This window comes from Melanotaenia boesemani, chromosome 8 (genome assembly GCF_017639745.1).
Source record: "Melanotaenia boesemani isolate fMelBoe1 chromosome 8, fMelBoe1.pri, whole genome shotgun sequence".
NCBI classification, from domain to species: domain Eukaryota; kingdom Metazoa; phylum Chordata; class Actinopteri; order Atheriniformes; family Melanotaeniidae; genus Melanotaenia; species Melanotaenia boesemani.
Window position 1 is genome coordinate 4,956,349 of NC_055689.1, and position 21,968 is coordinate 4,978,316.

The window sequence follows — 21,968 nt, forward strand, 5'->3', positions numbered from 1 at the left end:
TTTTTATAAACATTGTAAACATATTACATTTTCAAGAGATATTTCATGCTAGGGCAATAATAAAATCAATAACATCACATTATTGGCTATTACATTGAAAACGGCCAAAATTATGTTTTTGGCTGTTATTACATTACTGGTTACTACAGCTCACATTTATTATCCACAGATTATTGTGTGGTAATGGGAAGGATTTTCTTTTTTTTTTTCTCTTCTAACCTGTCTTGTCCAGCATCGTTGCAAACAGAATGATTGTCTGGCTGCTGTCTGGTGCTGGGCAATTTTACTCTATCAAGCAGGGATTTATACTACATGTATAAAGTCCCTCTTGATGACATGAAAAACTTTATTAAATCAGACTCTTAATGCTGGACTCGACCGGAGGGGACAGAGAGAGAGAGAGAGACAAGAAAGTAGAGAGAAGAGGGAGGGGAGAGAGAGGGACAGAAAGGGTGTGGGGAGTGCGGGTGGGGACTTGAAACATCATACAGAAGACCATGTAATCCATACTACTTACAACATATATAGCTAAGATCATCCTAGCCAGTAGGTCATTACACAACTAGTTGATAATAGTAACAATAATAATAATAAGAGTAAGAGTAATAATAATAATAAGAACAGAAATAATAAAAAAAAGAAAAAAAATATGATAATAGATATAAGTGAAACTGCTGTATTCAAGAACACGCGCAGAGAAACCTGTGTGGATGTGTTGGAGAACTCGGCCACACGGCGACGCAAAGACTGTGTGGAGACGTTCAGGAAGGAGTGACCATGCAGAGTGATCATGCAGATGCCACCTCACTTGAACAGAGGCCAGAGGGAAGGATTTTCTTTAATGAATGAGTTCAAAACAGTAAATAAGATCAACCAGAGTCAAAAATTAAAGGAACGCAAAATGAATAAAAAGCAAGCAATTGATTGTTCAAAAGTAAAAAAACAAAACAAAAGCATTATATCCGACCCCTTTTTGAAGGTTCATTGTTACATTTAATTAGATTAAGTAAAACATATAAAACATAAATATGCAGCTCTAAATTTATTAGCTATAGATGTTTACTTAGTTATTCATATAAAGTTAAGATATGTATATAAGTATATGTAAGACCATTTAAATATATACTTGTCATATTTGCATATCATGCATCAATATAGATACATCTGTAAATATTTTTAAGAAAACAATTAGACATCCCTTAATGATAAAGGGATGTTACACATCTTTTAAGGCAGCTTACACCATTTTGGCAGACTGTAAACAAATATATTTTAATTTATTTTTAATTCATTTAATTTTTTAACTTAAATGCGTTTTAAAATAATTGTGGCACTGATGTAATGATTTTATTATTACTTTATTGTTTTCATTTATTTTGTGGCGTAAACTCAGTCTTCTTCCGCGTCTCGCGCCGCCTCCAGGTTTGGTTGCTACGGGCGACGGACAACAGACCTTGGTTACAGCAACCTGCGGAGAGGACAGGCTTGGAGCCGTTATCATTTCTGTTAAAAGAAAAAGCACGTATCAGCTGGACCTTTTGTTTTCTTGCTGTCTGTAGCTTCCAACAAGCAGCGCAGAAAAATGATGAGCATTATTGAGGAGGCCCTACAGGCTGTAGGTTGGGATAAACGCTTTGCCATCCCGGAGCTCAACGATGAAAACCGCGCCCTCCTACAGGAGGTAAGTTTATTGTATTGACTCTACATATAGGTACAAATTCTTTGTTTTATATTCCATGCAGTAGTCACAGACTCGTTGCAATGTAGAAACTAATAAAAACAGCAAACAACTGTTGATAACTGTTGCAACGCGTCCTGTGAAATATCGCGATGACTGCGCGTGTTGTCGTCACGTGATCATTCATTTTGCAACCAAGCAACACTTTTGCTGGGTTGAACTTTCTCCTAAACTGCGATTATGATATTTCAAAGTTACCATTAAAATTAGCCAATTTTCACCAACAAGCTATTTCAGCAGCCAAATTATGCTTTAATCATAATTTCTCTCCGCACAAGACCATTATCTGGAACAACGAATTCATAACTAGAGGAAACAAATCACTATTTCTGAAACATTGGATTGACAAAGGAATAATCTACCTAAATGATTTACAAAATGATGATGGTGAAATTTTTAGTTATGAAGAGTTTCTGAGATCTAAAGTCTTTCCGGTTACTTATAAAGAATTTCAAACAGTGATTAAAGCTATTCCCAGTGGCATTCTCCAATTAATGAAAGGGCATTATGAAAAGCAAGAAACAGAAAGGGATGAATTCACCTTCCTTATCAATGGTCGAAACATTACGAGTCATCATTGCAATAATAAACATATAAGAAGTCAATTTCTCAGGAAAAGAAAAATTACACCCAGAGGAAAATTTATATGGTCCTCCTCTTTCTCTGATATTAACTGGAAAGCAACTTGGCTTCTTCCACATAAATTTGCTATCTCTAACAAAATAAAAGAACTCCAATTCAAGATTATACATAACATCTATCCTACCAACTCATTTCTAACAAGGTTTATTAACACTGATGTGAAATGTGTATTTTGTAATGGTGAAGTAGAAACAATTATGCATCTGTTTTATGAATGTTATTTTTCAAAGTTATTATGGAAAAAAATTGAAACTTACATTACATCACTTTGCAACATATCTATTAATCTTACAGCCAAAGACATACTTTTACTTTATAACAACAAAGATAAAAAAATACAACACTTTACTAACTTAATCTGTCTAATTGCAAAATTCCACATACATAAAACGAAATTTTCCAAAGGTCGACCTTTCTTTTCTGTATTTAAAAATGATTTCCAAAGCTACATTGAATGTATGAAAAAAATTGACAACAAAATATGTATACACACAATTAACATAATCCAAGAATTTATTGGAGAATTGTAATAGATATGCCTCCTTTCTCCTTTAAGTTATTTGTATTACTTTAAGCTTATTGCCATTTGTTATGTATTTCAGTTATATATGCACTTTCTTTGTAACATTCTCCTCTGATTACTTAATGTTTATTTATGTCATATCTCTTATATATATTACCTTTATTTTAAGATGCCGTATTCAATTTACAATATCTTTAATAACTACTGATTGTATATTGAAAGGATTCAATAAAGAATTTTGAAAAAAAAAAAGAAAAAAAAAGCAACACTTTTGCTCAACTGTGAAATAAACAAAATAAAAGGCAGACATTTTAATTTGACAATTTTTAATTTCCTTAAATTTTTTGGCATATCAGAGTAAATAATTTAACATACACGATGTTACACGTACAAAAAGTGTGAGCTATGGGGCCATTTGAGAAAGGCTAGAGTTTGGAGGAAGAACAGAGTAGAGCAACAAAATGCTTTTTTACTTCGACCTCAATTAACTAAACATGTTGTGTCTTTTTTTCTTCTTCTTCTTCTTAAAAGAGAAAAAAAACATATCCATGTGACTTTATTAATGTGTCCATCAGTCCAGATGTTAATATGTGGTAACAGTTCTTTCAGACTTAACCTTTAGAGACCAATGCAGGGGTGTCCAAAGCCGCTCTTGGAGGCCTGAGTGAAGTTGCCCTCCCCCACATTCTCCAAATGTGAGAAAACAAACAAACCAACCAACCTGTCAAACGTTTGTGCTGCAGTTTTTATTTGTCCCACATTAATTTTAAAAGATATTAATAAAAGTAATCAAACATGGTACGTGGCCTTTAAGTGACACGCATACGTAGAGGATAACACAACATCACCTAGTGCGTAGTTTTTCACATGTCTACCAGTTTGAAATTACTCACACACTCTGAACCGATAAAACAATGCCCAATTGCTGAATGAAAGAAAGAGACTGAGAAAAAGGAGAGCACATTTGTTTGGCCTTTTGTGGACCAGTGGCTCCTACTTCTGTACAGAGGCATGTACAGACAATCCAGCCGAGTTGGTCTGTGCAGAGTCCTCCACAGGTCCAATTTTATCAACCTGCACCTGCCCAAACCTGGTGATGTTTACCAAACCCGACCCATGGATATCGTCCAGAGAAATCTGGGCCCGACCCGCATGTTAACACATTCCCCCTCCTTACATTGCATTACTTTCCCTAATTCGTTCATATATTTAAAGCTGTAAATATTGTGAAATAGCAGAATTGTGACGTTGGTCTGACTGAAGAAACGCAACATGACCGTTCAGACTGAGATCGCTTCCACACTGATGGGATATGTATCTGGTCCTGAATCGGATACGTATCCAATCTAGAATCTATGACCAGACATGAAAGTGGCCTGGATTGGATTAAAAAAAAAAAAAAAAATCAGATTTGTGCCCTTTAGACTGTCATTAAAAAATCTGATATGAGTCACATTTGGGAAAAAAATCGGAATTGAACTGCAGTGTGATTGGGGCTTAAGTATGATGACCCACCACCTCCTAAACAATCAGATCTCTTGGAAGATGGCCAGCCAAGAAATCCTGTTGGGTTTGGTGAGCAGATCATTAGAGGAGTGCTTAGAAGACAAAAGGTGTGTCCCAGATAAGGGTCTGCACACTTCAAAGTGTGGATTCATTGACTACATACGTCACCGTGGCCTCAAACGAAGGCTGCTGGTGATGCATCCTTCATGGCCTCTTTTCTCCCAGAATTCATTGCGCACAAGATGGTGGCGAATGAGCAACCAAGCTCAGATGAGTATGTTTTTGTTTTTGTTTATTGTTTACTACACTTTAGTAGAAACGTGACAAACCAAGTACATTAAAAACATGTTTGTTAAACGGTGGATTTTTTAAGGGGTTAGCAAAGTGTTTACTAACTGGAAAACAACAGAGCATCATCTTTTTTTTACATCATTACCAGTTCGGTGTTAATGTTCACTAAAGTGCCTTATGATATGCAAACTTAGTAATTTTAAAGGTTTAAGTAACTCAATGTCCTACGTTGCTGATATGGGAAATTCTTGTTGGCTAGGTAGGCTGTCTCATTTCAGAAACGTTAAACGGACTTCCGAGTGTGCAGACCCTGAATTGGGACACAGCTAAATAGTTTTGTGGGATAGATGTAGATGCATCCTTTTGATGATGAAATAAATATATATTTATTTTAGACTTGTTTCCAAGTCAGTTTAGTTCCACTAAGGTTGCAACTGAAATAAAAAGGTTAATAATAAAGGTCACATGGCAAAACTGCAGAACCATGAATTTATGGAACAGACACCTACTTTGGTCATCATGGTGATGAATTATATTCCAACACAAGCGTCTTTACACATTGCAGACATTATCTTTGAGTTAGAAGTTCTAAGGGCAAAATGATCTCCCTATAGTAAAGAATCCCTTGAAACATTATTGGATCCAGGTGGTGATCTCTTCCCCAAAAATTAGACTTAGACTTAGTTTATTGTCATTATACATCTTCCAGTACAACCCGTCCAAGAGTAGACAGCAACAACATATAGAATAGAATAGAAATACTTTATTAATCCCTTTGGAGAGTCCTCAGGAAAATTTGGGTAATATATATACATATAAACACATATCACCATTATTTACAGATACATGACCTTCCACACCCCCCAGGCGTTCATCACGTATCCAGCAGCAAACGTTCTGTCAGGACAAGTGGGCTCCCCTGTGCCCGTTTTGTGGTTCGAATAAATTTGGTCAGTTGCATTTAGAGACCAGCTGATCAGATCCATGGTTCTAAATTCACAACAGAAATGCAGATAGAGGCTAGAGTGTGGGGAGGGAGAGAAGAAAAAAAACGTCCGCCTATGTTAAGTGCAGGAAGAAGAGCGTAATCTAATCACTTGTTCTGAGATTTCCTAAAAATTTAATCAAAATCTGATTAAAACGTTTTGAGTTGTGTTAACAGAAAGACAGAGAAACCAACGCCGCCAAATACATGAATTCCATCTTGGCGGAGGTAATAATAAATATAAAGAAAAGTGAGGAAGTGCTCTGCCAATCTGTGATTGGTCAGACACTGCAGACCCTTTTTACGTGAGCTCACACTGATCAAGATGGGAAAACCTTGGGTTGAATTACTGAGTTGATAATCAGCTTCTTATCCAGATCCTGAATGTCTAGGTAAGTCAACCCAGGTAACAGAGAGATATCCTGGGTATGTTAATCACACTTCGTAGTATAAGCCTCTGGATGTGGATGATCTGGACATACCCACTACCTACCCACTTAAAATTTGCCAGTGCTGTAACTGAGCGATAAATACCAAAAGTAGATCAGATTAGGCCCAAACATGCCTATTATCTGGGAACAACATGTCAAGACTGTTCACAGGAACTTTGAATTGTTCATATGTCATGTGACATGTCGTGATGATTTTGACAACAGCTGCAGAAAAAGGAGATGGAGCTGGCGGAAGTCAACAAAACCACTGAGGAAAACAAGGAAAGAAAGAAAGTTATGTATGAAGGGCTAAGAAATGCTAAACAAGAGCTGGAAAATGCTGAGGTAAGAATGTAAAAGACTGTGAACATATTGTTTATGGGCACAGATGCATTGGGTGCTGAGACTTTGCCATTTCGGTTGTCTGCATGCAGGCTCTGCTGAAGGCGAGGGAAAGAGAGATAGAGCTGCAGGAACACCTGACTGCCCTCGCAGAGAGAAAATCGAGTCGCCTGGCTCAGCAGACTGCCAAGACTGAAAATGAGCTCAGATCATTACAAGAGAAGAAGGACATGATAGAGGTCTATCTCTGGCATATAAAAAACTATAGAAAAAGAAGGTGTATCAGAAAGCTCTTCCTTAGCTTCTGTCTGTATCTTCAGAACAAGCTTATCAAGGCGAAACAGAAGCTTGACAAGTTTAAAGGTCAGATGAACTGGGACCAGCAGACCTTGGACGCCTTCTTGGAGGAGTCTACACAGAGGGAGGAGGACACGATGGCCATCACCAAGTATGCTGAACAAGATGAGCAGAGGATCAAGGTAGAGAGGAAAAAATGGGAGTATAACATCAGAATGTTCAGAACCAACAAGTCTGACTCCTGATCAGCTAACAGCTTTCTAATCTGTCCTGATGAAGTCACTTACTGCAGCTGTAGAAAAGAAGTCGCTGGAGGCCAATGAAAAGCGCAAAGCACTTGAAAAAGAGGTGTCGGAGACTAAATCTGCACAGGTAATGAAAGAAGACACAACATACTCTTATTGATTCTGCTGCTGCATGAACATACAGATGCAGAGTGTTTCAGAAAAAAGTGTGTACTTACAAATGTTTTTCCAAAATCAATATTTCATTCATTTTAGACAGCATGATAGTGCAGTTAATGGCTTTATGAAATGAACACAACATGAATAAAGTAATGCTGTTTTTTCCTTTCTCCTGAACTGTGTACGCACTACGTTGCCCTTTATTCAGCTGCAATAACATAGTCCCTCAGATTTAGCCAAAGCATACATGGCTACATGGAATGGAGTCGTGTCAGGAACTTTTAAAAACTACTTCCACTACCTTACTGGTGTTTGTTTCAATGACCTACTGTCATTACAGCCACAGTGTTTTTTCTTTGGTTGAGAAAGGAATTGGTGGATCTGCAGATGAAATTTTGTGGAAAATTAGCAAGAAAGAGAGGACACACCTAAACATCCCTCATATGGAGTTTGATCCTGTTTTTTAATTCCTCACTTTTGTGAATGAGCTGGTTGAAACGACTGGATCTTTATCACATAAGCAAAACAGCTAAAAATGGTCTAAAAACATCATACACACAGATGCACATTTTCTAAAAACAAATTACTTTAAAGTCTTCACTTTTTCATACATCTGTAGTAACCAAAAACCAAATGTGTGTGTGTTGTTTTTGTTTCCTGTGCTGAAAATAAATTAAATTAACATCTGATACGACAGAAAAATAAATTCTACTTTTTGCAGGTCAACAAAAAAGAGAAAAACTATTTACTTTTTAAATTTACACTCATTGTTCACTTCATCAGGTCCACCTTCTAGAACCGGGCTGGAGCTTTTTCCTTCAGAACTGCCTTAATTCTTGGTGTCATAAATTCAGCAAGATGTTGGAAACCTTCCTCAGAGGTTTTCTCCATATTGACATGACAGCATCACACAGTTGCTGCAGGTTTGTCGGCTGCATCCATGATGAGAATCTCCCGTTCCACCACATCCCAAAGCTGCTCTACTGGACTGAGATCTGGTGGCTGTGGAGGCCGTTGGAGTCCAGTGAACTCATCGTCATGTTCTTGAAAGCAGGTGGAGATGATCTGAGCTTTGTGACATGGTGCATTATCCTGCTGGAAGTAGCATCAGAAGATCAGAAGGTCATAAAGGGATGGACATGGTCAGCAGCAATACTCAGGGAGGTTGTGGTGGTTAAACCAGGCCATGTTGGTATCAACCAAGAACCAGTGCTTATGTGACTTCCTGTTGCCTTTCTATCATCTCCAACCAATCCAACTGCTGATCACTGGATATTTTCTCTTCTTCAGACCATTCTCTGGAAATCCTAGAGATGGTTGTCTGTAAAAATCCCAGTAGATCAGCAGATTGCAAAATACTCAGACCAACAACCATGCCACGTTCAAAGTCACTTAAATCCTCTTTCTTGCTCATTCTGAAGCTCAGTTTAAACTTCAGCAAGTCATCTTCACCATGTCTATATGACATGTTGAATGTTGAATTGCTGCCCTGTGATTGGCTGATTAGATGTTTGTGTTAACTAGCAGTTGAACAGGTGTCCCTGATAAAGTGGCTGGTGAGCGTGAATATTTTTCTTTGAGGATGTTTGCTACAGGCTGTGACAGTTGTTCCTGTGTTCTCTATAAAAACTGCACTTCTACTGGCCAAACAGATAGCTTTGGATAAAACCACAGAGAACCTGCAGCGGGCTCACCTGGAGACGCAGCAGCTCATCCATCAGTTTGAAAACAGCATGAAGCAGATGAAGCAACAAGATGCTCAGATGCAGCAGTGTGCACTGGTACAACCGACTGAATTCATACAGACTCAAAAACAATTTAAACCCAGACCAAAAACTACACCTGAGTGACAACTTCCTTTTATCCCTCCAGCAACTTGCCGAGGGCAACCAGAAGATCAGAGAGAGGGAGACCACCCTTAAAGAGAAGACGTCCTTCCTGGATTTACTCAGGAACAACAACAAGGAAACTGAGAGAAAAATATACAAAACAAACAACAAAGCAGCAAAGCTGCGTCAAGATCTGAAGGAGGAGGAGAATAACTGCATCAGGCTGCGGACTGAGGTCAGCTTCTCAGAGTGTCCTGAACGAGTGCTCAGAGAATTTTTAAAGTAATGCTGCATCCTGTTGTTCCCCTGCAGCTGAAGGACTCCAAATGCGTACTGGACAGAAAAACCTCCGAAGTGGGGTCTTTGACCAGCCAGATAGTCAGAATGAAGACAGACCTTCAGAATGAAAATGATAAGTCAGTCAGTTATTACAACATGTTTGTGAATAAATGATCCCTGCAGTGTTTTGGCTCATCAGCTGGGTTGTGTGTTGTAGATTGAAGGAAGCTGCGACTTACAATGCTGCTCTGGAGGAGAAGCTGAAAGTTGTGACTCAGACTGCCCTCAGCGAGGAGGAGACAGCTGCTCAGATGGAACGGATGGCCAAGGACGAGGAACAGGCCATTAAAGTAGCCTAACGATGCTTAATACACATCTTTATTTTTAAATCTGAAGGATTTGTTTCAATATATTGATCAATATCCAGCTGATATAATCCAGATAAACCCAATCTTTGTCCCACGTGCTCTGTGCCTGTTTTTTTTTTTTTTTGCCTCACGTAGGACTTGGAAGTTCAACTGCGAGACTTGAAGCGGGAACTGTGTTTCGAGAAAGACCAGCTGGTGCTTGCCAGGTCCAAGGAGAGGGATTTGATCGCACAAGCTTCAAAGACAAGATCCACCATCAGCCACCTAGAAAACCAGCACAGAGAACTGGAGAAAGAGCTGATTAGCCAGCAGAGGATCGTGAATAAGCAGGCAGGTTTAACACAAATTGCACAAGGCGGGGGGGCAGGGGGTCTTAATGTAAAAGTTAATTCAAATTCAACTCTTTTATTCCTAATCAACATCCAGACATGAAGTTTCCAGGACAGCCTCCGCTGTCAGATTATGAGGCTAAAATGATGTAAAATAAATTTATCAATACATTAGCAGCATAAAGGCCGACCAGAAGAAGAAAGCAGAATTTATTACTAACAGAACTTTGTAGAAATAATAAACAGAGAAAGGAGAAAAATCATTGAAACAAACACACAACAGAAACTATTTACATATTTATAAACAGGAGTATTATTTTTCTTCTTTTCACACAAACATAAAACTTTCTGCTCCTGATTGGACATTATTAATTTAAGCTCTCTGATTGGTGGAGAGTTTGACAGGAAGTAGCAACATCCATCCATCCATCCATTATCTTGACTACTTATTCCATTACGGGTCGCGGGTGAGCTGGAGCCTATCCCAGCATTTTAACAGGTGAGAGGCAGGGTACACCATGGACAGGTCACCAGTCTGTCGCAGGGCCAACACAGAAGTAGCAACATAGTAGTGATAATGAACTTTTTCCTTTATGAAAATATGATAAATATTGTTGTTATCATGGATCACACATTGTGGATTTACCATATAAAGTCTCTGAATAAACACTACATGTTGTGGCTGGATTGTAAACCTCCTGGATGGGATATAAATACCTGTAAAGCTTCTGTAGATCACCTAAAGGGTAAGTTATCCATCACAATTTACTCCACCGAGTTAAACACTACTGCACATGAGAAATAAGTGATTGTACTGTGAGGCTCCAGCAAACTTCTGGGTTTTAAGGGTTAATGTCTGTGCTGTCATGTAACTTTTATCATTCTGTTATTGAAAGCCTTTTAACTCTTTCCTTCATCTGTTGGTTCAATGGGTTGTCTGAAGGACAGAAAACAGCTTAAATATTACTGTTAAAGTGTGCTTGAGTTGTTGGTACTCAGCAGAATAATTTGACTACAATCTGGGAAAAACAGGCAAAAGCTAAATAAATGTCAGTCAGCCAGATCACATTCTGAGTTTCTACTTCTGCCTTCTGGTCAACACTGTAATCTCCCCAAAAGCAAAACAAAGTGCTATTCAAAGTCTGTTTTCCTTCTGCCGTTAGGCTTTTAAACACAGACCCCACTCATTTTAGACTAAACTGACTTATTTTTAAAGACTGTTTGTATTTATTGGACTTATGTACAAGATTCTATTTAGAGGATTTACTGATTTGATTTTGAATGACTTTCATATTTTTATATTTTCATATTCTTATTAATTTAATTGATTGGATTAAATGTCAAGCTTGTGACTTCATTAATGTGCCCATTTGCTTTTTAATGTTGCGATTATGATCATTGATCATCATAAAGTTGTCTGAGCTGAACTGAACATATAAACAGGATCTTTTTTACCCAGCTTCCCCCGGCCTAATGCTGAGATTTTCCTCTCACTTCCCTGCATTGTGTAGAACACGGAGATAGCCAAGATGAAGAAAAAACTGGCTCGGCTGGAGGGGGATATTCACTCGGATGAAAAACAAAGGCTGGAGATAAAGATTGCTGAGCTGACCAAAGACCTAGAGGAGAAGAAAAAAGATGCCAAAGTGCTTACCAACTCGCTCAAGGAGTGCGAGGTCAGTCTGAAACCTCAGCGCACAATTCTGCTTTTCCTTTTTCCACCTCACACTGTGTGTCTCTCTCCGGCAGGATAACACACGCTTTTTAAGAAAGGAGAAGAAAAGATCAGAGAATCAGAACAGAGACATGTTGAATAAAGTCGAGGAGCTCATTGTTTTCTGTAACGACAAAGAAAAGGAGCTGAAAAAAATCAAACAGAGGAAACAGGTTAGTAACTGAAGTAATAATTAGTTGTTTTTATCATCAGTCTACATCTGGAATCTCAAACTCCAATCCTTGAGGGCCACTGACCTGCAAGTTTTAGATGTTTCCATGCTTCAACACACAGAAATTTACAATCTTAATGTACCCTGTTAGCATGCTAGTCTTAGCTTAGCAGGTCAAGTGAGGTTGCCTGAATTTGATCACAAGCCAAAGAAAAATAATACAGACTGAAAGTTGTTTTCTTCGTCTTGCCACCATCACCAGTAGTTACAAAATCATACAGTGTTTTGTTTGCGTCATGTACGCCTTGTCAGGACAGGGTGGTGGAGCACAAAATTCTAATGTTAGAGGCCAAGCGTATGCGGGATCTGCTGTACAACGAGGCGGACAGCTTGCTGTCTCTGGAGAAGAGGAAGCTGGACCAGCAGGAAACCATGAAAGAGAAAGAGATTGAGATCGAGGCATACAAAAATATGCTCAGCCAGCAGTTCAAGATGAGTGAGCAAGAGAGGCAGAGAGTCAAGTAAGAAGGCCAGCTGTGATCCTCCACAGCTCATAAAACACACGATATGGCTTTGGTCTAAGTTTTCTCATCTTGATGTCACGGTGGGGATCTGTAACAGGTAAGATGATCACTTTCTTTAACATCTGATTCTGTCTCAGTGTTGAACTTGGTAAGAAACTCGTCAAGGTGGACACATTGAAGGCACGTTACAAGGTTATGGCGCTTTCAATGGCGCCTCCTGAGGGGGAAGAAGGGAAGGCACAAGCCAACTACATCATAAAGGTGAGAGGCCGTCATGCTTCCTGTTGTGGCACACACTCAGAGCCACCTGCAGCCTAACAAGGATAAACTCTTCTTGCACTTTAAATCACAGCTGTTTGCTTGTTAACAGGCTGTACAAGAGAAAGAGGAGCTTAAGCAGAAGAGAGATGATTTGGAGGCAAAAATCCACAAGATGGAGCTGGAAACAAGAGCTCTGGGGAACACCATCCAGCTGTTTGACAACCACAGTTCTGCATTTCGCAAATCTCTCAACAAAGCGAACACATCCAGTACGTATGACAGGGAAACTTAGCCGGAAACACAGCGCTTTCATCAGCATTCCACAGGAAGAAGTTGTGTGATGTATGAATCAGCTACCGCTCATCAGAATCTAACGTTGACTGTGTTCGTTAAAGGTCCAGAGTACCAGGAGAAACTGAAGCTGGAGGAGCAGCAGAGAGCCGTCCAGGAGACTCTGAAGTATAAGAAATGCCTGGTCCAAGAACTCCAACAGGACCTACAGGTTATTATCCAACCATTTTTATATAACATTTTCTGCCTGTCTTGTCTTTTACTGGGGCTGTAACAACACATAGATCTTCAAATCTGGCTTGTTGGTAAAAATACAAAACTGCATGGATGAAGGTTCTCCAGTCCAGTGAGTCAAGCATGTTAATTTAGCCCTGTTTCCACAAAGGGGTCTGGCTTGAGACAGGATGGCTTGTTTCAGTAAACCCTGACCTCACTTACAATTAATTAATTAAAAACATGGGCACATTTCATCAAAATTTGAATTCCAAACAAGGCGGCAAGTTTGTCAGAGCACAAGTTCCTGATACCCTGAAAACACTGGTGCACACGTCAAAGCTTAGCTAACAACTTAGCGACTTTGGTGCTAAATGTAGCGAGGGGGTTAGGGTTAGGGTTTTCAGACCCCTCTAGCAACTCTATTTTAAATAAGTGACTTTTCTGCTGTTATGAGAGACTTTTGGAGACTGACGTGAAAGCGTAAAACTTGCTGGGTGCTGCTGCAGGCCCCACCCCGTCTAAAAAGAACACACAAAGAGCCCTGGTCCTCACGCAGCACCCACTTACAAGCTTTAGTCAGGGCTCCAGGACCAGACTGGAAAGCTGACACTGGCTGATTCCACCCTGGCCTCCAGACAGATGGACAAAAAATGTCAAGTTAAATGTATTGTAACACGGTAGCTGTGAGTTAAAGTACTTACAATGACACTGTAATTTAAGGTTTGTTCATTTTGGGCCAAGTATCTTTCTCCACTGTTTGGAAATGAACTGCAAATAAATGCATTTTTCCAAACATTACTAGAAACTGAGTTTACAATATTAATTATTTGATTCAGTCGTTCACTAAAATCCATTTAAATAAAAAAGTGGTGCTTTTTGGGACAAATATTGTCATGTAATAAAATGTGATGAATCAAAATTAATTATAAAGCCTCTAATTAATTAGATTAATTTTTAATTGAGTCCCACCCATACATACATATATATATATATACACACACACACGTATATACATATATATATATATATATATACACACACACGTGTGTGTGTGTGTGTGTGTGTGTGTGTGTGTGTGTGTGTGTATGAACACTGTAAAACTCACAGCCTTGAACAACCCTCTTGTTGACAGTGAACGTGTCGTCTTACCCTCTCCCATGGGTGTACAGTAGAAGTCAAGAAGAACTTGCAGTAATAGTAACTAGGTATAAACTTTCCTATAGTGGACAAAAGGAGGTTTCAAAAGAGAGCTTTTCAGTCCACCACAGGATTAACAATGGCCTCTCACACTCTAAGTCAAATCAGACAAATCCAGGAGAAAGTGACAAAGTATTCCATGTCTTGTATTTTTAGATTAAATTTTGATGTTTCCAAGAGATAAAATAAATCTAAACAGGTTAAACTACAAAATACGCCTGATCCCCAGTATTTATGAAGTCCTGCTGGAGTATAATGACAAAAATAAACCCACTCAGCCACTTTGAATGTCTCCTTCATCCAGTGAAACTGATCTTGTGTGAATCTCTGCATGTCTCTGTGCATTGTTTTTGTGTGTTTTAAGTGTGTGTACTGCTCTCCATTTCCAGGACATGAACAATACCTTTGAAAGTCTGCTGCTAGAAAAGAAGGTGGAGAAGAATAAGATAGCTCACAAACAAGCTCTTACTGGAAAACTGAAGAAAGAAATTACTTCCCAGCAAGAGAAAATTGAGAGAGCCAGAAAGCAGGTTTGATGTTGTTCTGCCACAGTCCACATGCTGCTATACAGCAGATGTTGTGTAAATACGCAGTACAGGTACAGTTTGACTAAATGTGAGGTGTTCACTGTAATACTGTCATTTCTTGTTTGCTAGTGCTCGAAACTGACCCGAGAAATCCGCTCAGCAAAGAACACCACAACCGAGACTCTGGAGGAGCGAGACATTAAGCTGAAGGAGTCGAAAGAGTTCCGCAAACGTATCAACAAGATGCTGAATGAGGCCATGGAGCAGGATCCTGGCCTCAGACCAGTGCTGGAGAAATACTTCCAGCAGGTGCAAATTTTAATGAAGCATGGAGCCATTAGAGGTTACCGTTAACCTTCTGTTGGTTTTAATGTTTCTCCCTGCTTCGTTTCTCAGGCCAATCTGTCCCTTCCAGCTCCCTGCTCCACTCCCACCAGCTCCACAGCAAGCTCTGCCCGAAACTCGTCCTCTCTCAGGTCTGATTTCACACATTCCTCATAAAACCTTCTGCCCCAGCAGCGATGATGATGTGTAACGAGGGTTTGCATCAGTAAGAACTGTCCCATGTCCCATGATGAAAATGTACACGAGGAATATGGTTAAACAGAGAATGTGCATCTGATGTCACCAAGACTTTGCCTGCCATGTTGTAGGAATACTGCAACTGTTTACATTCCCACTTTTATGTTTCTCACTAGTAAACTATGTTAAAACTGGTTTAAATGCATGCTAGGAAGAAACATCCTCATCATGATGAGCTGATAAGAGAACGGAAGAGTTGTAAGGATGTAAAAACAGCAGCTGTTAATAAACAGAATGGAGTTCAGATCTACCACCGGCTTCAGTTTCAGACATCAGTGCTTACCTGGTGTTTGTTGGAAGTTCCTACATTTTCATGCAGCCATACAAACACAAGGATTAAAACCTGCAAGTCTTCATGCTGCAACTACACCATCGTACCAAAAATCTATGTTAATCAAATATTTATTGATCTGGTATTTTGATTCTGAAACCAAATATATTATTTGTTCATCTGTGTGGATTCATTTCTGATAAATGAACATTTTTTGGGCGAATAAATGATTAAACGATTCATTAAATACATGTTTAAGTACAAAAATTAAAGCAATCTGGAGGAGGAAAGTGATCTCATCTGCACATGGGAGTTTCATCCAGATTGGTACCGTTTCACGTAGAATCCTGCAGCCAGTAACCCTTTCTACATGAACTCTCAGGTGTACCTCCTCATCTGTTCTCTTATCATCCCGTTCATCTAGCTGACACGTTGTAAATGCAGCCATCTTTACTTCTGCCCTTTTAAACTGCCCTTTAAATCCACCCACGGTCGGCCAGAAACATGTCGCCTGGAAACGTTTCTGTAGAAGTGCACTGTTCTCTGGGATGTGTTCATCACTGGATGAGGATGAAAATCAGCTGCTTCATCTTCTTTTTAGAGCTGCTGCTGCAGTCGAGGACACAACTCAGAGAAAAGATGAAAAACTCCTCAGAAATTCTGAACTGCTGTAAACAAAACGCTGGCTCCCCCAACATGGCAGATTAGTCCCACAGTTCTCTGTGTGGTGATGTCAGTGCACATCCTCTATACCAGGGCTCACCAATTCTGGTCCAGGAGGGCTGGTGTTGGTGATCCCTGCCCTATACTGCTCCTCTGGTATAAAGGAGTACAGGGTTTGCTTTCAGCCTTCAAGAGTTTACTCTGTGTCTTTGCTGCCTTTGCTCTGTAGGTGTCCTGTGTCCTCGGCCAGCAGCAGTCAGAGCGTCTCTGAACTTTCTTCCCCCCTTCTGAAGACAGTGGACTTGGGCTTGGAGCTGCTTGCAGCCTCTCCTCCTCTCACCACCTCCAGATCCTCTGCAGGCAGCAGCAACAGCAGCAAGAAGTCAAGGAAACTGTAATACCCTGCTTCTCTGATTTATTCTTAACATTCGTTGTGGAAATAACATATTTAAACTTGTGCAAACCAAAGATGGAAATGGTTAATTACATTATTACTTTCAGTCATGAGAAAAGATTCAGGTGTCCTGTATGACTCATTTATTTTACCATTCTTTAGTTTTTATTTTTCCTGCACAGTTCTTGTTACTGTTATTTAGTCTTCTATTATATGTAATATGAAATTGGTTCAAACATATATGAGTATAAAAATAGCTGTTAAATTGTAAGATGTTTGCTTTTTTATGTTTTCAAAATAAAGAAACACTTTAAAAGCCAAAACAGAAAAAAAATCTCAACTTTTCTGACATGAATGATTAACACAGTGACTATATTACAGCGTCACTGGGTGACTCTGGTCTCAAACAAAGCTTAAGTAGTTGTCTCAGAATTTCCTTCAGCTAAATAAGAGAAATGTGAAATTATTGTCTGTGGTAACAAAGATGAGCATCCAGAGATTAGTGTCCAGCTTTAATCAGCAATGTTATAAAGGACGGATCAATCCAGAAATCTTGGCATCATTTTGGACTGAGCTCAGTTTTAACAGCATTTTACCACCTGGAGAATATATCTAGAATAAGAGGTCTGTGCTGCGATGGCGCCATGCTGTTACAGAGCTGAGGCATCCATCACTACTCAACTGATACTCCGCCTCTCAACGGAGGTTACGGTTGGCTGTGGAAGCCTGACTGTCCCGTCCCTCACCCGCTGGTGGAAACGAGACTCATACATGAGCTTTTTAATACCATCTACTAATATCTGCCAACACTGATGGGCCTGTAGTTGATTTAAGTTTAGTTGAATCTGTAGGCAGAAGGATTCAAATATTTTATAGAATTTTTATTCTAGCTCATTTGCTATCTGAGAGGGGTTGTCATGAAAGTTTACAATTTGAGTCTTGTTTATGTAGCTTATATCCGCAGTAGGCTACATATAAGAATATAAGTACATGAAGTAAATCTGCTGGGTAACACCAAACCATTGTCAGCAAACAAAGCTACCTTCTGCTCTCCCCGCCAATTTGGGACGGTACCGTAGCCCCCACTACTCCTGCACAATGAACAGTCCCTTCAATGATCCCTTCAGGGAAACTTACAATCTGGGCAAGACACAGAGTACCAACTGGAGTACGTGGCTGAAGAAATACATCTGTAGCACTGACATTTACCACTGGGATATAGGCTGTCCCTCTGTGTACTGTGACCACAGCAGGGGACACACACACCCCTGCAGGAAGACAACTCTTAGAGGTAAGTGACTCAAACAATCCACACTCAAGAGGTGAATACTTCACATATGGACATGTAGCTGCAACTACCTTAAGTGTACCAGCAGGTATGCAAATTGGCCTATGACCCCTGATTCTCACCATTCCCGTTTTAGGGCGACTTGTCTCGACCTGTGCCCTTTGACAACGCTGAAATGCACTGTACCATGGAGAGGTGGCCTGAACTAGATTGGGGTGGGCAAAGAGAGCAGCCCCATGTTGCCGAAATAGCCCACTATAACATTCCTTAATGACATTCATGCCCAGGACACCAGGTACTGAGGGCTGAGGCCGGTGCCCGGGGGGGTCCTTAACAACCAAAAATGCCACAACCAGGGACAACCTTACCCAATACCTCCACATCTGTTTCCATATACCCAACATACGGTATTTCCAGTCCATTTGCAGCCTGAAGCTCGAGCCAGTGACAGGACTGCAGTGTCCCCTGAAAATGTTGTGCAAAGAAGGATTGTTGTGGCCATGTGGCCATGGAACCAGTGTCAATTAAGCAGGGAAGTGTTACTCCCCTAATTTTAACAGTAGCCATTGGACAAGATCCTAGCAGTTTGGAATTAGAACTCAACATAACCCCGATCACTTGAGCCGGCAAGCGTCCCTTCTGAAATGTGGCTCTGCAAGACAGAAGGAGTTAGTTTACCACCTGTTCAGGGGTGGCTGACTCACTCTGGTACAGGGGAGAGAGAGGCTGTGAAGCCTGACTACTACGTTGACGGCAATACCTGGCAATATGTCCAGGCTGCTGACAACGTCTACATATAATGTGGGTGTTCCCACTTTGCTGGGAGTGTCGAGAATTTCTCTGCTGTAACAACTGTTGAGAAAGCAAGGTAATCTGCTCCTGTTTTAAGAACATCACTCTTCAGGTTGGCAGGGGTCCCAGAATTAATCACTGTCTGAGGCCCCCTTGGGCCTTGAAAAGACTGTACAGCACATATTGATGGCATGGGATGGTCATGACCCCGTTGGACAGCTGGCTGTCCCTCCTGTTCCCACCTTCCTGCCTCTTTTCTAACATCTAAAAGAGTGTATTCTGGGTGATCCCGAACAAGTCTTTTTAACTCGCTACATAAAGAAGGGTCACGAACATGTTCTACAAACTGATCCCGTAACAGTATAGCAGAATTTACCAAGCCATCAGGGGCACTTTTAGTTACCTTCTCCATTAGGCAAAACAGAGTATGAGAATATTCCTGGAGGGATTCACCTTCATTCCGTTTTCTTGAGAAGTTGTTCCCCTGTAACGCAACGTATGACTTTGAGCAGCCATACAATTCCTGAAGAATATCAAGAACACGTTCTGGATTTTCACGCTCGGCCCTCGGCCTGTATCTAATCTGGTCTTTGGCTTCACCTTCGAGGTGGTCATAAACAAAGAATGCTTGGTCAAGAGGAGAAAGACATCTGCTTCTCATACTAGCGCGCACTTCTTCAATCCAGTCAACAATACCAATACCAGTATTTCCTCTGAAGACAGGACATTTACGTTCCCCAGGAATATAAATTACTCATTCACTTGAAGGGGGCCCACTGGGGGTGGGTGGCAGGGGTTCAGTTGGTGATGAAGCACCACTGGTCGAGGTGGATGTAGAGTTCTGAAAAGAACCGCTCACTCTTGTCGCAGCTGGAGATGGCGGATCATATCCCTTAGACTCTGCAGTTCTTCCTCCATGTCGCATGCTTGTCACACCCTGAGTCCGACCTGGTCAACTCACACACTCAGCCCACAACTGTTTTTGAGAGAAAAAAAAAAAAAAACCCAGCAAACCAAACAAAAAAAAAAAAAAAAAAAAAAAAAAATAAAGAAAAAATGTTGCTTACCCTCCTTACAGTTAAATCAATAGAAATATGGAACTACACAAATACTGAAAGCACACCCCACTGCTTTACAATCCTGCCGACAACGCCAGAATATGACACGAGATAGTACAACAAACATGAGCAGAGGGGTAGCATCTAATACAAGTGATTTATTTCAACAGATCCATTTTCAGTCCTAAACTGCATTCACTAGCCCTGGTACCGCCTCTGGATACTCTGAAGAAAATATCAGATTAGGAAAGTCCTTAAAAAAAAACAAGCCTACTGGTGGGGAGCGGGCCTACTTTAACTCAAAAACCAAAAGGAAAATCACCAAATGCTCCCCCACACTCAAGCACACACACATGCAAACCCCAAGAGATAAAACAACCAATAACCACAAATAAACAAAGGGCCAGATCCCCAACAGTGGCTCACAATTAATAAAAAAATAGCTACTAAAAAAACTCCAGAGGCAGCACCAGCCCCTTCTAAACTATTGAGGGAGGAGGGAAGCCCGAACAGGATCAAACAAAAGACAATGAGAAATATCTATAAAAACAAACAAAACAAAAACAGTAGCAGGCTGCCCTGCAAGACAATACAAAAAGTTAAAATTAGACATCAGGTTGACTCAGTAGTACAGTGGGTAGAAACCTTCCATTACCAATTCTGCTTTGGATTCCAGTCCCCTCTCAGTCACCTTCCCAGGGAATGGGCTTAAAAACAAGGATACACAATTACTTAAAAGCAAAACAAAGGAACCCATGAGAAAGAAACTTAAAATACACACCTTGCTGAAGCCAAAGTAAACCTGTAGGTGCTGCAATTGTGAAAAGGGTTTTGTGGTCCTGGCTCTACCCTTTTTATAACCAACTACCAAGCCAGGTGAAATCAATCATTCAATTACAAGTACCAGGCAGGGAGGAGAGGCCAACCTGAGGAACTTGTACTACTACAGAAGCATAACAGCTCCTCCAAAGTGTACTTTTGTGGGTATATTTTTTTAGTAATTTAGGAAGCTTGCTGTATTTGAACTGCCTCAATCGTTCTCATGACCGTAATGGCCGACCATTGCAACAGGGTATTTGGGTTTTTTAGTTTTCCAACCTGGAAGCAAAAACTCAGTGCCCACATTTCCGATGTTACCAGGCAGCACGGATTCAACAACAATTGAACAACAAAAACAACAAAAACAAGTATGCTTATTTGTTCGAGGTTTTTTCACAGTAGAAAGTCTGCATTTACTGTATGTGAAGGTGGCGTGATTGATGACTTTAGATTGCATTCTTTCTTTTTCCTGCAACTTCCCTGTTAGCTTCACCGTTAGCTATGTTTTCCAGTAGTTCCATAGTGGGATCCGTGTCATCTTTGGAAAAAATGTGTATTATTTAAGTTATTGTGGGTGTTGGCAGACCAGGGGTTTGACATTAAATATACATGTATGCTGTAAAATAGGTGGTAACGTTTCCTTTAGATTCTTGTTCCATCCTGCTGTAAATCTGTCGATGCCAAGGGATTTGTTTGCTTTCCATCTGGTTATAGTGGAATAAATTTCTTCTTTTGTTATTTGTGATGTTAGTAATTTACTTTAGTTTAGGCAAAGGTATAATTTAATTTAATTTAAACAATTATTCCACTTCCTGATCGCTCTCTGAGGTTCAGAGTAAAGTTTTTTGTAATATTTTATGAATCACTTTTTAATTTCCTTAATCTGGTATTTTGGGTGTTTAGTTATTGTGTCTCTTATTGTGGATGTTGTACAGTCAGCCTGTTGCTTACATCATCTATAAGATAATCTTGTGTATTTGCTGCCTCCTTAATAGAACTTTTGTTTAGTATAAATAATTTTATTCTGTGTTTCTTGGTTTTAAATTTCCTTGATTTGATTTCTTTTCCTTGTCATTTCTATCATGACCTTGGAGTCTAATGTCTTTTCATGTTCAGAATCTAGATAAATTTCAGTTCAGCCTGCAAACTATTGAGTTTTTCTAGGCATTATTTTTTAAGAAAATATGTTAGTACAACTTCCTGACCTCATGAGTAAACTTTTGTCTAAATGATTG

At 39.9% G+C, this 21,968-nt stretch overlaps 1 protein-coding gene across 1 annotated transcript; it reads left to right on the top strand.

The window, feature by feature from the left end:
* Nucleotides 1-1,417: 1,417 nt before the first annotated feature.
* On the top strand, nucleotides 1,418-17,047 carry ccdc39 (coiled-coil domain containing 39). The gene is made up of 20 exons (XM_041992794.1): nucleotides 1,418-1,681; nucleotides 6,342-6,461; nucleotides 6,551-6,697; nucleotides 6,779-6,937; nucleotides 7,035-7,127; nucleotides 8,812-8,940; nucleotides 9,032-9,223; nucleotides 9,301-9,404; nucleotides 9,485-9,617; nucleotides 9,771-9,965; nucleotides 11,476-11,640; nucleotides 11,714-11,851; nucleotides 12,163-12,371; nucleotides 12,512-12,635; nucleotides 12,745-12,904; nucleotides 13,031-13,137; nucleotides 14,729-14,869; nucleotides 14,996-15,175; nucleotides 15,263-15,342; nucleotides 16,612-17,047. The coding sequence occupies exons 1-20, from the start codon at nucleotides 1,583-1,585 to the stop codon at nucleotides 16,778-16,780; spliced, it is 2,844 nt and encodes a 947-aa protein (XP_041848728.1). The 5' UTR covers nucleotides 1,418-1,582; the 3' UTR covers nucleotides 16,781-17,047.
* Nucleotides 17,048-21,968: the final 4,921 nt, after the last annotated feature.

Coding starts and splice junctions, on each gene's coding strand:
- ccdc39 (XM_041992794.1), top strand. CDS start 1,583: ATGATGAGCATTATTGAGGAGGCCCTACAGGCTGTAGGTTGGGATAAA. Junction 6,698..6,778: donor AGAAGAAGGACATGATAGAG/GTCTATCTCTGG, acceptor CTGTATCTTCAG/AACAAGCTTATCAAGGCGAA. Junction 12,636..12,744: donor AAGCCAACTACATCATAAAG/GTGAGAGGCCGT, acceptor GCTTGTTAACAG/GCTGTACAAGAGAAAGAGGA.